We start from the raw sequence: 19575 nt of genomic DNA on the forward strand, positions 1-19575 counted from the left end.
TGGAAGTGGGTCCTTGCAAAGAGGAACTCACAATCTAATGACCTTTCAGTGTTCAGCTCAGATTGCAGGGCCAAATCTGTTCCTAAATGGCCTTCAGGATGAGCCACACCAGCTGAGGGGCTGAGCCCTCTTCAGGGGACAGCCCCACAGTTTGAGAACCACTGGTATAAGTGGTAGGAGCCTTAGAGCGTAAGCTCTACTGAGACAGATGGGGATGTGAATGATGTATAATCACTTTAAAACTCTTCATAAATGTGTTGGTGCTATGTAAATACCAAGAAATAAATCAATAAATATAAATACGTAGGATTGGCTGCTAGGTTCTATCACCATAGCAATAATCATGTTTGCATTTTATGATCGTTGTACATTTTTTTGTAGATCACACAGCATTACTCTGGAGTATAGAGACTGGGAAATGCCTTATTAAGTATGTTGGGCACGCTGGATCAGGTAATATACAGAACCAAAGGGGGTCTATTAAATGCTGATAGTGTGTCGCTATGTTTTTTTATCATTTCAGTATTCTTAACTCATTTAATCTATTTTAATGGGGACGTTGGTCTCATAAGTCCTCCCTTACACTTTTGGTCTCATAAGTCCTCCTCTACTTTTCCTGCAGATTTACTGGTGTATTTTGATGCTCAGTTGGTGGTTCTGTTAAAGGGGAGGCTGCTGTTGGTCAGTACTGATTCATACAGCCTGCCTAGTTTTGGACCTGTACAGGTACCTGCGGGCACATAACGCTGTGAGTCCCTGTGCAGGTAGCCCTCTCAGATGCTAAGGGCCTTGGTGCATGGGATGGTTTGTCGCCCGCAATAAATCTGCAATACTGGAGGCAACAATGCATCCCTAGTTTCCTTCCCACTGACAGTTTTCAAATTACTGGTGGGATGACATACACAACACAAAGTATGGCTACTTCTTAACAGAAACCGATGCGTCTGTCTTCTAGCCAATTGTATTATTTCTAGTGGGAAGGAAACAATGGGGGTGTTGTCACCTATGGTAGTGCAGATTTATCACAAGCTACAAAAAGTCCTGTGTGCCACTGCCCAAAACTGAGATTTGTTTTTTATAATGGCATACATTTATAAAACATTTACAGAACATAAGCATGAATTGAGCATTTCTAAAATACTGTACCAAAATTCAACTGGTAACCTATTCCTTACAATCACTGCAATGGAACCTCTATGGAGCAGATTTATCAAAATGTGAGTTTAGAGCTTAATACATATAAACTCACCCATGTTCTATTCATTCCTATGGAATTGTAAGCGTATTTATCAAATGGTAAACTCTTACTTTTACCCATTGATAAATGTGCATCTAAATACCCCGTAGGAATGAATAGAATGTGAGTTTATATGTATTGAGCTCTAAACTCACATTTTGATGTAATGGGTCTCTATATAGTGCTGATACAGCCCTACTATATACTGCCACTATCTATGTCTGTCTGTCTATCTATCGCCTAGCTCATCATGCATCTATTGCGTTACACATAATTTATCTCTCACGTCTGTTAGAAAGTTCTGAATTTAGAGGAATTCCATCTCCCATAGACTCCATTATAAGCAAATAATTTTAATTTTTAAAAGCAATTTCCTTTTTCTCTGTACAGGTATGGGACCCATTATCCAGAATGCTCAGGACCTGGGGTTTTCCGGATAAGGGGTCTTTCCGTAATTCGGATCTCCTACCTTAAGTCTACTAAAAAAATTATGTAAATAGTAATTAAACCCAATAGGATGGTTTTGGCTCCAAAAAGGAGTAATTATATCTTAGTTGGGATCAAGTACAGGTACTGTTTTATTATTACAGAGAAAAGGGAATCATTTAACCATTAAATAAACCCAATAGGGCTGTTCTGCCCCCAATAAGGGGTAATTATATCTTAGTTGGGATCAAGTACAGGTACTGTTTTATTATTACAGAGAAAAGGGAATCATTTAACCATTAAATAAACCCAATAGGGCTGTTCTGCCCCCAATAAGGGGTAATTATATCTTAGTTGGGATCAAGTACAGGTACTGTTTTATTATTACAGAGAAAAGGGAATCATTTAACCATTAAATAAACCCAATAGGGCTGTTCTGCCCCCAATAAGGGGTAATTATATCTTAGTTGGGATCAAGTACAGGTACTGTTTTATTATTACAGAGAAAAGGGAATCATTTAACCATTAAATAAACCCAATAGGGCTGTTCTGCCCCCAATAAGGGGTAATTATATCTTCGTTGGATCAATTACAGGTACTGTTTTATTATTACAGAGAAAAGGGAATCATTTAACCATTAAATAAACCCAATACGGCTGTTCTGCCCCCAATAAGGGGTAATTATATCTTAGTTGGGATCAAGTACAGGTACTGTTTTATTATTACAGAGAAAAGGGAATCATTTAACTATTAAATAAACTCAATAGGGCTGTTCTGCCCCCAATAAGGGGTAATTATATCTTAGTTGGGATCATGTACAAGGTCCTGTTTTATAACTACAGAGAAAAAGGAAACCATTTTTAAACATGTGAATTATTTGATTAAAATGGAGTCTACGGGAGATGGCCTTTTCGTAATTCAGAACATTCTAGATAATGGGTTTCTGGATAAGGGGTCTGATACCTGTAATAGGACAAAGTACAGGGTACTGTTATATCTTAGTTAATAAAATTAACCCTTATTGGAGGCAAAACAAAAATGTTTAAATTATTTTTTTAGTAGACTTAAGTTATGGAGATCCAGATTATGGAAAGACCTTTTATCCGGAAAACCCCAGGTCCTGAGCATTCTGGATAACAGGTCCCATGCCTGTATCGCTTTCTACCGTTCCTCTAATCTGAACATTAACATGGATTTATAGACATATTGGTTTTTTTTTTTCTTTATACAGTGAATTCTATAAAGTTTCACCCAACAGAACAGATTGCATTAACAGGTAATGCTTTATACTTATACTTTATTTTTATAGCACCGACATCATTTACTTTTTATTTTTGCCTGCAGCCAGCCATAAACTAGTAAGCTGAGGCTACACTACTATATGCAGGGGATTTTTATGTAATGAGAATTGAAAATTCTGGCTGCGGGAGGTGACGCTTTAGTAAATATTTTATTCTTGAGCTGAGGATTGGCACTTTAGTTATTCAGGAGCTTAACGCGCTCTGGATTAGAGAAAGAGATGTTGTCCTGGCTCCCTCTATTGGACAAAAGGTGGTATTTAAAGTGTACAGTATAATTAACCCCTGTCATTGCTATTGCTGAGTGTAATGCAAACCACATGGGTGGGATTAGTGTCAACAGATTTACCACTTCACTTAACTTATTTGCTTAATTGCCTAAATTTCCTGTTTGTGGGAAACCACAAGTTGTGCCACTGATTCCTAATGGGATTGATGTGCTAACATTGATGTTTTTATATATTCTTGAGTCATACCAATGTAGCTTTTGCCATGAACTTTGCAGTGGTGTCTTGCTACCTGTTTTGATTCAGCATTTCACTGGGGTGTGGGTTTGAAGTCTAAAGGAAAGGTGAAATTACTTTGGGGTGTGCCAAAAGTTAGACGCCCCCCAGTGATTGTATTCAATTAGTCGAGAACCCAGGGCCGGTGCTCCAGTTAACAAAAAACTGCCCTGGACATGAGGTTCTCTTTCAACTTTCTTCGCTACCCCCATGGCTGAAGTGGTAAAGTGAAAAAGTTAGCTTTTTGTAATGTTGGCCATTTCACTTTACTTTGTGTAGAAAGGAGAAGCAGGATGAGGATGGCTCTGTGGTGCTCGCTGAGAAGAACCCCAGGCTAATTGGGCCATTGTCCTGGGGTATAAGCTCAGTAAATGCAATCACTGGAGGGTGTGAAACTTTTAGCACTCCTCCCAATGATTTCAACCCTTCCTTCTCCTTTAGCGGACAATTAAAGTTAACAAATATTGGAGATGCCTGGGCTGGTGCCTATAGGAAATGGACTGGCCCGAAGTACTTTTTGTCCTGCTTCAGGAGGCCACCACATGCTCAGTGCTCCATGGTTTCAACGACTCACAGTGCTGCACACTAGCCCAGCTCAAGTCTCCACAAGCGACAGTTTAATCAGATGATTAAAAACACAGGATCTCGTTATCAGTTATTGTCACCTAGAATTAACAAGAACAGGGCATAATAAACCAATTTGGTTCTAAAGCTGGCCATACACCAGCAGATCCGCTCGCTTGGCGATGTCGCCAAGCGAGCGGATCTTCCCCCGATATCCCCACCTACGGGTGGGCGATATCGGGGACCATTTAGGTAAAAAAAATAATAATGCGATCGTTTGGCCCTGGGGCCAGACGATCGGATTATGTGGGCGGCAATGGGGCAGTCGGATCGGGGACCGCATCAACGAGCCGATGCGGTCCCCGATCCGACCAGATTTTCTAACCTGGCCGATCGAGATCTGGCCAATTTCAGGCCAGATATCGGTCGGCCAGGCCGATCTGCTCTCCCCATACACGGGCCGATTAGCTGCCGAATCGGTCCAAGGGACCGATATCGGCAGCTATAGTCGGCCCGTGTATGGCCACCTTAAGACAATTATTGGTCTGTATGAAGTGGTAGAAAAATGGGTCCCCATGCCTCTTTTCTGCACATTTCTGAAATCTATAGTTGGTTGGTATAGCGTCGCACTTTGCTGTTATTGTATCTTTGGAAGCTGCTCGGCTCTTTTACATACATATTTAGAGCTAAATAATGCATATTATGTACCTATTGTACTCCATAATGAAAACCCAATTAGATACCATCATAACTACTAGAGTCAACTCTTGATGCCTATTTGTCTAATCTGACTTTCTTGTTCCTCAGCATCTGGAGATCAGACCGCTCACATCTGGCGTTACATGGTGCAATTACCCACCCCTCAGCCAACAGCAGACACCAGTGTAAGCTCAACCGTCTCAGCCCTAGAGCCACAAGGCTCTGGGCAACCTGTTTTGGTTCTGTGCAGTATAAATTGTAATGAGTGGAATCTGTGTTTATAGGCCAGGACACAATACCATTAATATGTATTACAGGCCCCCTCGGTTGAAGGTCTTACCCCTCGGTTGAAGCCCCTCTTAACTTATAAAAAAAGTTATATATCAGAAAATATTGTAGTAATAGTTATGTAGTAGTCTTAGTTTGAGTGAATACGTTCTCACCCCAAATCTGACCCTTAATTGACTTTTAGGCTGGGCCTTCAGTCTTAGCCCACCTGACACTATTCTGGGTCCCCTTAATGGGCCAGCTCCACAGTTGGGGAGCTACTGGAGTAAAGTGATATGACATTACCTTCATATTAGGATCTTAGTGTAGAAGAATCCATAATGTTCTTTCTCAATATGGACACAAGGCTTAATTTAGCCTTTTTGTGACCCCAAATGACAGTGCTTTGATTACAGGTTCCTTTCAATTTGCAAAGTTGTACAAGCCTACAATTTCATGTTCTCAGCAGATTTCTGGAGAGGAAGAAGTGGACTTTTCTGATAAAGATGAAAATGATGGGGATGGGGATGCCTCAAGTGACTGCCCTACTGTCAGGGTCCCCTTAACTGCACTTAAAAGCCACCAGGGTGTTGTCATAGCTGCCGATTGGCTGGTGGGGGGAAAGCAAGCAGTAACGGCCTCGTGGGACAGGACAGCAAATTTGTATGACGTAGAGACATCAGAGCTCGTCCACTCCCTTACAGGTACATGTAATGATTTTGGATCTTGCATACTGTAAACTGATGTGGACATTGGTGGCTGTATTACAATTTTAGTGAGATATATTTATATAGACTTCTTATATATATAAGCCAATCTCTTTGTGGTTTCAGGTCACGACCAGGAGTTAACCCACTGTTGTACACACCCTACACAACGCCTGGTTGTTACGTCATCGAGGGACACCACTTTTCGTCTGTGGGATTTCAGAGATCCTTCAATACATTCCGTGAATGTCTTTCAGGGCCACACAGAGTGAGTAGATTCCCATTTTACAAGGAACGCCGTTATATAATAATTTGTGCTACACACACATTTTGTAGTGCCTGTATGGCTAAATTGCACCAGCAGCAAGTAGAGTATGCTTCTATTACTCTCCTTGGATATTAGCAGGCTGGCACAAACCGGACCATCACAACTTAAAAGGTGCAGTTGAAATTGCTTTATTGAAGAAGAAATATCCCGCAACATGCCTTATGCTTTTCACGCCTTAGAGGGCACTTTATCATTGACACATGCCCTGAAAGGCACAAAATGCGTAAGGCTTGTTGGTAGGACGATTCTTCTTCAATAAAGCAATTTTAACTGCAACTTTCCAGTTGCGATAGTCCAGCTTGTGCCATCCTGCAGATATCCAAGAAAAAGTGTATTCTAACTCCCTACAAGCTGATGGTCTGGGGTAAGTGCACCTGGATTCCCTGTTGTATAAGGTAAATTCACCCCATCCCTAGCTGGAGCCATAACTGGGTATGTTAATGCTTTAATTCTGTCTGATATTAAAGTGGCAGTATACAGCTGTGTCCAACTTTAGCGCAATAACTGAAGCTTTGGTCGTTCTTTTCTGCAAGTGTAAAATGACAAGAAGGTTTTAATTCAGATTCTCCTTCTTAGCTAAACAGCCTGAAGAAATTAAGTCTCCTTGTCTTTTTGCCTAGAAAAAATATTAGAGCAAACTGTCTTTCAAAATAGCTGACTGTGACACAAAGCTTTGACATACTTTTGTCCTACCATTGGGCAAAGATAGAATAGAAGAATAGCAATTCAAGGGCTCATAGCAAAAAGTCTTTGCTGTGCCATAATAGCTGCAAACAGCTGCAGCAAGAGTTATTGGTGGGCTTGTCTTTCCCTTTAATGTTCCCAACGCACTCATCTCCTTCATCCATGTGCATGCACGTGGGGTAGGGAAAGCAAGATATTAAAAATGTAAGCACTAGTTACATTCAGGGGTGTCAAAAGATTTGTATGTCCTGTATTTGTCAGCTGTATGCAATATTTCTGTATGTTATGTTATGCTAGACAGGAAGCACACCCTGTTTTATCCCTGTAGGTTTCAGCTTTGGTTATGAAAAGCAAGGAAGGCAGAGCTCTGGGGAAATCACTGTACAGTACTGAGTGAGTTACTCTGGATCAGAGAACAGAGATTTGGACTTAATCGTTTCTAACACTCCTTTGAGGTCCAACATTTTTTCCAGGGTCCCCTTAACCAATAACAAGTTTACAAACATAGGGAAACATTGCTGTGTCAGCCATACATTCCATAGCCCTAAGATCTTCCCCTATCTTTGTCTAAAGGTGGCCATACACAGGCCAATTTTGGCTGCCAATATTGGCCTTTTAGAATGATTCAGCGGCTTATATGCCTGTGTATGGGCAGAAATGATGGGCCTGCCTGACTGACATCTGGCCTGAAATTGCCCAGATCTCGATCGGGCAGGTTTGATTTTTCCATCGGATCGGGGACTGCATTGGCTCATTGATGCAGTCCTCGAACCAACGGCGCCTATACCCGCCTCTTGGGATCATAGGATTCACAGTACACACAAACAAACCAAGGCACACATACATGCTAGGCCCCATCAGCCAATGAATGGACAGAATTCTGCTTTTGCCCACACTACTTCCTGTTACAGTTAGAGCTGCATTATTTCCTGTCAGCTGATCTTTGAGGGAGCACACAGCCCATCACTAAATGGCGGCTCAAGGGAAAAGATGTAAAAGGGCAATATTTACTGATATATATATATATTCCAGTTTGAAGAGATTCTTTAAATGGACACTTAACATATAATAAACTATCTGTTGGTTAAGTATTCATTCTGGGGGTATAGTTTTCCTTTAACCAGGGACAACCCATAGTACTAAAAATGATGGTCTGTTCTGGCTTCTTGCTAGGGTTTGGGCTACGGACCTGGTTCCACCCAAAGCAAACCTTAAGTTAAAGGAAAACTTTCCCCCCAAAAAATGTAGGTCTCTTTAAAAATATATTGCGTAAACAAGCCGATATGTAAAACCCTGCTTCATCTAAATAAACCATTTTCATAAAAATATACTTTTTTAGTAGTATGTGCCATTGGGTAATCCTAAATAGAAAATTGCCATTTTAAGAATTAAGGGCCGCCCCCTGGGATCATAGGATTCACAGTGCATACAAACAAGCCAAGGCACACATACATGCTAGGCCCCATCAGCCAATGAATGGACAGAGTTCTGCCTTTTACTCCCACACTACTTCCTGTTACAGTTAATACATAATCTAAACTATCTGTTGGTTACGTATTCATTCTGGGAGTATAGTTTCCCTTTAAGTACACGCCCCCCCCAAAGCCAAGGCACTGATCCCACTGCTGTAGGGTTTCTGTGCTTTCTGTTTACTCTAGTACCACTACATTCACTGTGTGACCTATTTATTTCATTCCTATTTATCCATGAGTGTTTGTTCTTGTATTTGGGATCCATGTGCTTTGCTGCCAGTGTCCCTTTAGCAGCTATTCCTTATTTCCCTGTGCCAGTCTGTGTGATTTCCTTTTCAGATCTCTAAACACCTTGAATGTATTTTATTGTGACTTTTTTTACCCACCTTAAGGGATTTTTGTTCTTTAATAAATTTTTGGGTTTAGAGCTGCCCTGTAGAGATTTCCAATTTCTAAATCTGTCGGCTTATTACTCGGTTATAAGGAATACTTTAGAATTGGAGTGGGTTTATCTGAATGAAGATTTCCTCCTGAAATATTACTTCTGTGGGCCATTTGAATGCGCCGCTTTTCCTTTTTCATAATTTCATTGCCACTATATCTTAATATAGAGCCCTTCTTAAGAGCGTCTGCAGCTGTGCGATAAGACTCGGCTGTGAGAAGGCCGCCGACGTAGGCACAAATTTTTTAACAAAACTACAATCTGTCCTGAACTCATCCATAAACCCAGCCTTAAATATTCCGCCGAGCAAGCTGTTTGCTAATGCAGCAAATCTTTAAAAAAGCCTAATAAAACCTTAGTAATAGAATTGTTTCATGGAAATAGTGTACAAACGTTATTTATTGCTTTAAAATTCCTCAAAATAGCATAGCCATTTCCATCCAGCAGATGGGGCTCTAGCTCTTTCAAGTGTATTAGTCCAGAATCTTTTTTGCACTTTAGCATACACACTATATAACACAGAGCAGGTTCTACCATAGGGAAAGTCTATTTTATAAGGAAAGCAGCTGTATCCTAAGACCAATGTCAATCCTACTGTTATATTTATAAAAACATTGTTTAGTAGTGAAGTATGTTGTTAGACTTGGGTCAGGCCTGATCTTTTTCATATTCTATGAGAAATAAATGAATATAGCCCGAAATACTGTATTTCATATACTGAACTTAAGGTGAGCCAATAAAAGCTGCTGGCTGAAGCTTATCGGCCCATGTCTGAGGCCCTCCGAAGGTCCTACCTGACCAGTATCTGTCTGACAATCGGCCAGGTGTCAATTGGGCAGGCTTAAAAATCCTGCAGGGGTGAGGTGTGCGTTGGCTTGTTGATCTGGTCATTGGCAGGATGGCCTGGATTCTGTCAATGTGATCTAGAGATGGGTATATCGGCAAAAGATCTTCTCTTTTTGTGACCTTACCAAAGCTTTACTATTCCAGCCTAAACAAAAATCTCTATAATGGTAATGATCCAGGCTTTCAAAAGTGTGCATAGTGATCACCATCTTGGATTCTGTTAAGGGTGCCAGTGGCACTGCACATGCTCAATGTGCTCTGGGCAGCTGTTGAGAAGCTCAGCTTAGGGGTGGTTGCAAATCATCAAGCCATAGAAGCTGGAGTTTCAGGGCTGATTAGTCAGAAGGGTGAACTTCAGCAGATAGGGAATTCCATAAACACACTTTTAGGGGGAAGACTTCTGTGGAAAAAAGGGTCTTAATTTGATATTGCTTTGGGGCTCAGGGACACAGTCCTGCCACTGGATATTTGCACAGGTATCCAGTGTGTTTGGAAGCTGATTGGCATTCATAGAGGTGGTGATGAGGAGCAGTGAGAACATAGGAAAAGGTACAGTAGGAATACAAGAAAGTTTCATTCAAAGAAGTAGGTTCTTACTCTTGGCCTGAACAGGTTTCTACAAGTAGAATAACACAATATATAGTGGGTAGACATGTAGACATGACCAAATAATAGCATGTCAAGATGGGCACGCTCAAGGGAACCTTTTCCTTAGTACCTCTGGCAATTGGCAGGCTTGCACCCCTTCAGTTTCTCTTTATTTGTGATCCAAACGTAAGCCTTTTAGTGCTGGTTATATATTACTGAGAAATTGCATGTAATATTGGATCTCTACTTCTAATATTGCCTGAGGCTGCCCTTGTTAATAAAGGCATAATAAGGGATAAGGTGAAGGGATACACTGCTGGGAGTGACATGTACATACTCTGTACTTTCACAAGTTCCGTACCCATAGCACAGTTTGGGCTGGAACTGTCTGATCCATCATGCCGAGTGCTCGGCACCTGAAGAGAAAAGAAACCCTCACAAGGCAGTACTAGCCTAATAGACTTATAATTATCTTATTGCGCACAGCGGAGACAAAAAGCCCTACTCTCTATTTTAGATGTTCTATAATTGGCAGCTTTCACATGGCATAACTCTAAAGAACAGATATTTATTGCCATTAAATATAAAAATCTAAAACTTTCAGAACAATGCAGTGATACCTGATTGTTGCCACAGGATGCTACAAATAAATAGGGATGCACCAAACCAACAAAACTTTGTGCTAAATTTAATTTGCAAAGTATACAAAACACAGTCACCCTCATTTTATTGTATGTATATTTATAATATATAGTTTTTATTGGTACGTTTTGCAGTTGATCCCAACTAAGATATAATTACCCCTTATTGGGGGCAGAACAGCCCTATTGGGTTTATTTAATGGTTAAATGATTCCCTTTTCTCTGTAATAATAAAACAGTACCTGTACTTGATCCCAACTAAGATATAATTACCCCTTATTGGGGGCAGAACAGCCCTATTGGGTTTATTTAATGGTTAAATGATTCCCTTTTCTCTGTAATAATAAAACAGTACCTGTACTTGATCCCAACTAAGATATAATTACCCCTTATTGGGGGCAGAACAGTCCTATTGGGTTTATTTAATGGTTAAATGATTCCCTTTTCTCTGTAATAATAAAACAGTACCTGTACTTGATCCCAACTAAGATATAATTACCCCTTATTGGGGGCAGAACAGTCCTATTGGGTTTATTTAATGTTTAAATGATTTTTAGTAGCCTTAAAGGAAGAGTAACACCAAAAAATGAAAGTGTATAAAAGTAATTACAAAATAATATACTGTTGCCCTGCATTACTACAACTGGTGTGTTTGCCTCAGAAAGACTACTATAGTTTATATAAGTTAGCTGCTGTGTAGCCACAGGGGCAGCCATTCAAAAGAGAAAAGGCACAGGTTACTTAGCAGATAACAGATAAACCCCCATTATATGGGGCTTATTTACTAGTTATCTGCTATGTAACCTGTGCCTTTTCTCTTTTTTTCCAGCATGAATGGCTGCCCCCATGGCTGCATAGCAGCTTATTTATATAGTAGCTTTTCTGTAGCAAAAACACCATTTTTTGCAGAGCAGCAGCACATTATATTTTAATTACTTTAAAACACTTTAATTTTTTGATGTTACTGTTCCTTTAAGGCCCGGAGATCCATATTACTGAAAGCCCATTTACCTGGAAGATCCCAGATCCTGAGCATTCTGGATAACAGGTCCTATACCTGTACTACTGTGTCACACGCAGTTACCCCCAAAATGGCAAGTATTTTGATCACAGCTTTTCTTGTTTTGGATTTTGATCATCATGGAGAGTGTTGATCAAGGTTTATAGGGACCTTTCCCCATTTTAGCATGATGCACTGCGTGCCATGGCATCGACCTGAAGCACAAAATGCTTCTGTATCTTACAGCTTTGCATAACACTGACTATTACATAAGTGTGATCAATGGTGCAAGTTGGTCTTTTGTCATCAGAAACCTCTAAGGGCTCTGGCACATGAGGAGATTTGTCGCCGGCAATTTTTAAAAGAGCGATTTGGCGACAAGACGCCAATGCTAAATCAATGGAAATCGCCAGCGTCAAAACATACGAGGCTACTTCAAATCGCCTGCTGTTTCAAATCGCACACAGACCATTTTCTGAGCGACTTGAGTAAACATGAGGGGGGCTTAACTGTTGAGTGTACCATGGGTAGCAGATCGCCTGGAGCTCAACTCGCATGAAATCTCTTCATGGGTATTGTCGTGGCGACTTGTCGCCAAAGCGCCATGGGGAAAAACGCAGGCGACAAATCTCCTCGTGTGCCAGAGCCCTAATCCTTCTGATTCATCCTGGAAACTATTGTTTTTTAGTCTTGGTTACAATATGCACCTTTTTTTCTTGCTGCTTCTATGTAAAGAAGCTCTCATGTAGAAGCTTGTTGTCCAGTAAAACTGTGCCCCATGGATAAATGGAATACCCATGGGCCTGTGCCTAGGATGCCAACATTAGGGGGCGGGGGGCCCTCAGGCACCCATATATTGGCAGAAAACACAACACTTAGGTAGTTATTTTACTAGCCTTCTGTCCAGAACTTGCAGCTAAATCCAGTGGTGGTGGTCAGGGGCCTTGGTGGTAGGGGAAGGGCTGAGGTCCAGAGCCCAGGGCACAGCTAAATACAGCCCTGCATGAACACCAAGGTTCAATAGGAGCCTGTATGCTTTCGAGGAAGAAAATAGGAGCTCTAAAAAACAAGGCAGAAACACATTCTCTGTTTATAGCCCCATAGTTGGAATTGAACCCTAAAAGCACCAGTTTTCTTTTTTTTAAAGAAAAATCACCTTGTTTTATTTCCATATTCTGTGTTCTTAGAAATCTACTATGCCCGAATTAGAAATGACTATTCCCGGGAAGTCAGCGAGGTCCCAGATGAACAAGAAGTTCTGTATCACACCAGACAAAGGGAGTTAGTGCTTCAAAGGTGCTTTAATGGTTCCATATGTAGATGGACACAAGGCAACGTTTTGGGCCACACTGGGACCTTTGTCAGCCTGAGGGAGTCCCCAGATGTACAAAGAGTACAAAGGCGCATAAGGCATAGCCCGTGCTTCCCACTGCTTTAGCTCACTGTACCTTTATAAACATTTCTTCCTCTCTGACTTCAGATACATTTTTCTTTTCCTTTTAAATTTTAGCTTTTAGGGCTTTAATGTGCTGTGGTAAATTTTCCATTTTTCTATTAGAATTTTTGTCACAATTCATTTACTTTATGGGACATTTTGGAATCCGTGTAGCTGCCTGAGATGGAATTGCAAGCGGCAGACACACAGTCTTGATCACTTTTTCCTTTTTAGACAGGTATGGTGTCAATCATTTATAAGGTGCCTTTCATGACATTTACCCAAAGTACCATTAAAAACACGAAGGTGGTGAATCATCTTGATTAGTTTGCTGTAAAGTCTGTTATGCAGAGGACCTTATTCCTACCGTACAGGCAGAATGCTGGGAAGAGACGTGGATGCCAACCAAACGCATACGCTAAGATAAACAGCCTTTTAACCATTTCTTTGGGCCCAGATTGCCATCAAATAATTGACTTTTTGTGACAGTCTCTAGCAATGGGAAAACAAATCTTATTTGACATTTGCACACTTATCAGTACAGTATTTTTATGCCCCCCCCCACCTGTTTAGGAGCCCCATAGCCTGCTGCATATGGCATAATCGTTTCGATATAATCCACCACCTATAAGCATTTACAGTATGTCAGCTAATCACTCCATGGAGAGAACTGGACAGCAGTGCTGTAGATAATCACACTCTCTTAAACTGATTTTCAGAGAAGGGAATGTTTGTTGCCAAGTCTGGCCATCCAGGCCAAGTCAGTAGTTAATTGGTCCATGTTTCAGGGCAAACCAAAGAACCTGTTAGTTGGAAGTTGGAAGATTTGATTATTTTATTATTGGTCAATGATCATCAGTCCATTGATGTATATGCCAGATTGGTTAAAGCTGGCCATACACGTGGCGATCTGACGATGTCGCACAAAACCTCGTCAGATCCGCCACACACCATTCAGGGCTGAATCGGCAGGTAAGGAGGTAGAAACAATAGGATTTCTACCTCCTTATGCCGATCCAGCGCTGAAGGGAGATTTTGGTCAGGCGCCTTCTATGGCGCCCGATCAAAATTTTCAAACTGGTCCGATCGGCGAGTGGGCCGATATCGGCAGCTTCCTGCGATATCTGTCGACTCTCCGACATGCCATACACGCACCGAATATCATACGAAACGAGGTTTCGTACGATATTATCGGTGCGTGTATGGCCACCTTAAGACCTGCTCATTTTGTGACCTTGTAATGCAAGCAGATAGTCTGGTGTATGGCCAACTTATGGCTTAGTGGCTTCATTGAGGGTAGGCTTTAATGGGATATTACAAATATGCTACCATGCTTTTTTACTCAGTTCTGTGCTATCAAGGTTAAAGATATTTTGAATTTTCTTGGAGAACTCAAATATGAAAAATAATAGGCAAGTTACAAGGTCATGTTTGGAAGGCTGAATATATATATCTTGCTGGGATTCATCTTGGATGCATTTCAGTATGAAGTTCTCCTCTCGCATGGTTTGGTGCAAATGACTATTCAGCCAGCAAAACTTCCATGTTTCCTTCCAATTCAATTAAAATGTTACTCATAACAGCCAGCAGGAAGTATTGTTTTTGTTCCTATGCCCAGGAACTTTTATATTGCGCTAAAACGTTTCCCTATAGATCTCCTTTCCAAACCATAAATATGAAGTTGGTCCTCCCCTTTACTGCTAGAATAGCCTGTGCGCGTCAGGAAACGTTTTTCACCCGGACACTATTGGTGGAATTTGCTTCCATTCTTGTGTAAGAAGTTGGGCACTGATGTTCAGGATCAGGTCAGGCTCACCTGAGTGTTCCACTTCATCCCACAGGTATTCAGTTGGGTTGAGGGCTCTGTGCAGGCAGTCAAGTTCTTTCACTTTCACCTCAGCAAACCCTATCGGACCTCAGTTTGGGCATTGTTAGAACAGGATAGAAGAAAGAACAGAATTGTGAAGAAAACTATACCCCCAAAGTGAATACTTAGCCAACAGATAGTTTATAATATGTTAAATGACCTATTAAAGAATCTCACCAAACTGCTATATATATATCAGTAAATATTGCCCCTTTACATCCTTTCCCTGGAGCCGCCATTTAGTGCTGGGCTGTGTGCTCCCTCAGAGATCACCTGACAGGAAATAATGCAGCTCTAACCGTAACAGGAAGTAGTGTGGGAGCAAAAGGCAGAACTCTGTCCACTAATTGGATGATGGGGCCTAGCATGTATGTGTGCCTTGGCTTGTTTGTGTGCACTGTGAATCCTGTGATCCCAGGAGGCGGCCCTTAATTCTTAATATGGCAGTTTTCTATTTAAGATTACCCAATAGCACATACTACTAAACAAGTATATTTTTATGAAAATGGTTTATTTAGATGAAGCAGGGTTTTACATATGAGCTTGTTTATGCAATATATTTTTATAGAGACGTACAGTGGAGGAAATAATTATTTGACCCCTCACTGATTTTGTAAGTTTGTCCAATGACAAAGAAATGAAAAGTCTCAGAACAGTATCATTTCAATGGTAGGTTTATTTTAACAGTGGCAGATAGCACATCAAAAGGAAAATCGAAAAAATAACTTTAAATAAAAGATAGCAACTGATTTGCATTTCATTGAGTGAAATAAGTTTTTGAACCCTCTAACAAAAAAAGACTTAATACTTAGTGGAAAAACCCTTGTTTGCAAGCACAGAGGTCAAACGTTTCTTGTAATTGATGACCAAGTTTGCGCACATTTTAGGAGGAATGTTGGTCCACTCCTCTTTGCAGATCATCTCTAAATCCCTAAGGTTTCAAGGCTGTCTCTGTGCAACTCTGAGCTTGAGCTCCCTCCATAGGTTTTCTATTGGATTAAGGTCCGGAGACTGACTAGGCCACTCCATGACCTTAATGTGCTTCTTCTTGAGCCACTCCTTTGTTGCCTTTGCTGTATGTTTTGGGTCATTGTTGTGCTGGAACACCCATCCACGACCCATTTTCAGTTTCCTGGCAGAGGGAAGGAGGTTGTCGTTCAGGATTTCACGATACATGGCTCCGTCCATTTTCTCGTTAATGCGAATAAGTTGTCCTGTGCCCTTAGCAGAAAAACACCCCCAAAGCAAAATGTTTCCACCCCCATGCTTGACGGTGGGGATGGTGTTTTGGGGGTCATAGGCAGCATTTTTCTTCCTCCAAACACAGCGAGTTGAGTTAATGGCAAAGAGCTCTATTTTGGTCTCATCAGACCACAGCACCTTCTCCCAGTCACTCACAGAATCATTCAGGTGTTCATTGGCAAACTTCAGACGGGCCTGCACATGTGCCTTCTTGAGCAGGGGGACCTTGCGAGCCCTGCAGGATTTTAATCCATTGCGGTGTAATGTGTTTCCAATGGTTTTCTTGGTGACTGTGGTCCCTGCTAATTTGAGGTCATTAACTAACTCCTTCCGTGTAGTTCTAGGATGCTTTTTCACCTTTCTCAGAATCATTGACACCCCACGAGGTGAGATCTTGCGTGGAGCCCCAGAGCGAGGTCGATTGATGGTCATTTTGTGCTCCTTCCATTTTCGAACAATCGCACCAACAGTTGTCACCTTCTCTCCCAGCTTCTTGCTAATGGTTTTGTAGCCCATTCCAGCCTTGTGCAGGTCTACAATTTTGTCTCTGACATCCTTGGACAGCTCTTTGGTCTTTCCCATGTTGGAGAGTTTGGAGTCTGCTTGATTGATTGATTCTGTGGACAGGTGTCTTTTATACAGGTGACTAGTTAAGACAGGTGTCCTTAATGAGGTTGACTAATTGAGTAGAAGTGTCTAACCACTCTGTGGGAGCCAGAACTCTTAATGGTTGGTAGGGGTTCAAAAACTTATTTCACTCAATGAAATGCAAATCAGTTGCTATCTTTTATTTAAAGTTATTTTTTCGATTTTCCTTTTGATGTGCTATCTGCCACTGTTAAAATAAACCTACCATTGAAATGATACTGTTCTGAGACTTTTCATTTCTTTGTCATTGGACAAACTTACAAAATCAGTGAGGGGTCAAATAATTATTTCCTCCACTGTACATGGAGGTATAGTTTTCCTTTAACTTAAGGTTTGCTTTCTGTGGAACCAGGATCTGTAGCCCAAACCTTGGAAAACAGCCCCAGATCATTATTTCTCTTCCATCAAACATTACTGTCGGCATTACACATTCAGGCAGGTAGTGTTCTCCTAATATCTTCCAAACCCAGACGTTTCCATCACACTGCAGGACGGATGTTATTTATCACTTCACTTCTCCAACAGGGCCCGCCTCCATTTCTGCCTGAGTGCAGTGGCAGTCAAGATGCCCTTTGTGCCATTAGTCTCAGGGGAATATGGAAATGCATCTTCCACAGGGCTTTTTACTTTATCCATTACAAGGATTTTTCTTCCTTATCTTTTATGATGATAGCAAATGGGGCATTTTGTCACCCACACTAAATTGCCTCTTGCGTGGGCAAAAAAAAATCCATTCAATACCTTTGCATTGAAGATGAATATGCTTTCCAGGAGGCGTACGTTATTGCTTGAAAATGCTCCTTTCTGCAATTTAAGTTTCAATATGTAAATCAAATTTTTTTTTTTTAAAGGTTTTTATATTTGGCACAACCATTCCTTACTTTGCATTCCAACAAAATTTCTCTGACTAAAGGGGAAGTTTACCTTTTAAATAAACATTGTTTTCATCTGAAATTCACTCTGTGCCAAGAGGCAGTATCATGGTGGACACTCTCATTTCTCCACCCGCAGAGAATTCTTTCCTTGTCTCTTTAGCCTTATGGGGTCACATACGACCACAAGTGCATTGAGCAAAGTGCAATTTTGAGCACAATCAACATTTTTTCCCCCCTTACAATGCAGCATTTCTCCCTCAGAATTCCAGAGTTGGAATCCAGAGTGGTTGCCAGAAGGACTTATGCCTGGTGCCTTTGTGGCCAATGTGTCAAAATGAACACAATTGCATTTACAGTTTATTCTGAACCAGACATAATTGCACTGAAAGTTTTCTAAGACCAATTACCATCATTTATGGTGTTCAGCACAAGAGTGACATGTGTGCCCGATTCTTTAGAAACATGATGCGGGATGCTGGGGGAACCCTCAAGGTACCACCTGGTACAGAGGTGGCAGTAGTTCCAGGGTTCCCCTGTATCAATAGATAGATCAACAGTGCTTGATCTGATGCAGCATACCTCCCAACTGTCCCGATTTTAACAGCTCAACCCACAGTCCCGGATTCTTACTGAATAGTCCCTCATTGGGGACTGAATGCTAAAAAACATACAATGTTTCTCAAACTTAATTAATTAAGTAGTTTTTGGCAGAGAGCCTAGAGAACTTAACAAGCTACACCTGCACTTAGATACAGTAACGAAAAGCTAAACAGGTCTCTTGGGGGAACTGAGACTCGCAGCTTAAAGGGCAATTTCACCTTTTTTTTTTTTTTTTTTTTTTAGCAAAACAAGAAGTTTAAATAACCTGCCAAATTTTGTAAAATGGGAGTGGTATTTAAGAGGGTGTGGTCATAAAAATGGGCATGGCCAACACATGAAGCCATTTCTTTTTGTCCCTCTTTAATGGATGGTGGTTACGTGCAACTGACTGCTGTGGAATCTGCACACACAAACCTGTTTTAAAGCAATTTTTCAATGTAGTTCACAGCGGGAATTGAAAGTTTAATGTACAGAAGATGTCCCAGTGTGTATCTTTGTTTCTTTCAAAGAAGAGCGGCAATAAACAGGTAGGAATGCAGAAGAAGGTTTCCGTGCCCCAGTCAGAGAGCGTTACCTGCAGATGCTGAATCTCTAGCTGAATGCTTGGCCTCCGGTGATGTCTCTCGGCACAGCGAGAGTGAGTGCGTTCTTTATCTCGTGTGATTGGGTTGGATCGCCTCGTGTTCTCATGGCCGTGCCCCCCATGAAAGATGCCAGGGGAAAGAGGAGTTAATATGAGGGATCTCTAGCCAAGGAAGATCATACCACATCAGCACTTCATGGTCCAGCATCCTTCACATCATATTTTTTTTTTCCCTGTGTGTGAAATTTCAGCAGATTGTTATGCAAAACAGTTCCCCGTCTCTGTGTGACTGGGGAGACAGCTGTTAGTCCTAATGAGGAGTGCTAGCATCACAGTATTTTCCTTGATTGAGACCCACGGAGGGAGCAGAATGTTCCAGATCGGGCAGTGGTGTGTGGTGAGAAAGTGCCACGCTGTCAGCTGGAAGTGCATGCTCCGCTGCTCCCTACGACAAGATAAATGAGTTTTGCTGGGGTTTGGCAGAGTCTGATTCTTTTCCGGAGGATAGGAGCATCGCACCGAGCTCCCCACGAGACCCACAGCTTAAAGTGTCTCTAGACTCGGCTCCGAGTGCAAGAAATTGTGTTTTTTCCCCCCTTCCTATTCATTACCTGTCATACCTG

General features: G+C 41.4%; 1 protein-coding gene across 2 annotated transcripts in view; it reads left to right on the forward strand.

Annotated features, from left to right (window-relative positions):
• The window catches only part of wdr37 (WD repeat domain 37), a 92289-nt gene that overhangs the window by 60125 nt on the left and 12589 nt on the right, over positions 1 to 19575 (forward strand). Inside the window, exons 7-11 of one of the 2 annotated variants that reach the window (XM_012964205.3) lie at positions 382 to 453; positions 2895 to 2939; positions 4836 to 4912; positions 5461 to 5698; positions 5828 to 5969. In XM_012964205.3, coding sequence (XP_012819659.1) covers positions 382 to 453; positions 2895 to 2939; positions 4836 to 4912; positions 5461 to 5698; positions 5828 to 5969 — 574 coding nt within the window. 2 annotated transcript variants of the gene reach the window in all.

Source organism: Xenopus tropicalis, chromosome 6 (genome assembly GCF_000004195.4).
Source record: "Xenopus tropicalis strain Nigerian chromosome 6, UCB_Xtro_10.0, whole genome shotgun sequence".
In the NCBI taxonomy this organism is placed as follows: Eukaryota; Metazoa; Chordata; class Amphibia; order Anura; family Pipidae; genus Xenopus; species Xenopus tropicalis.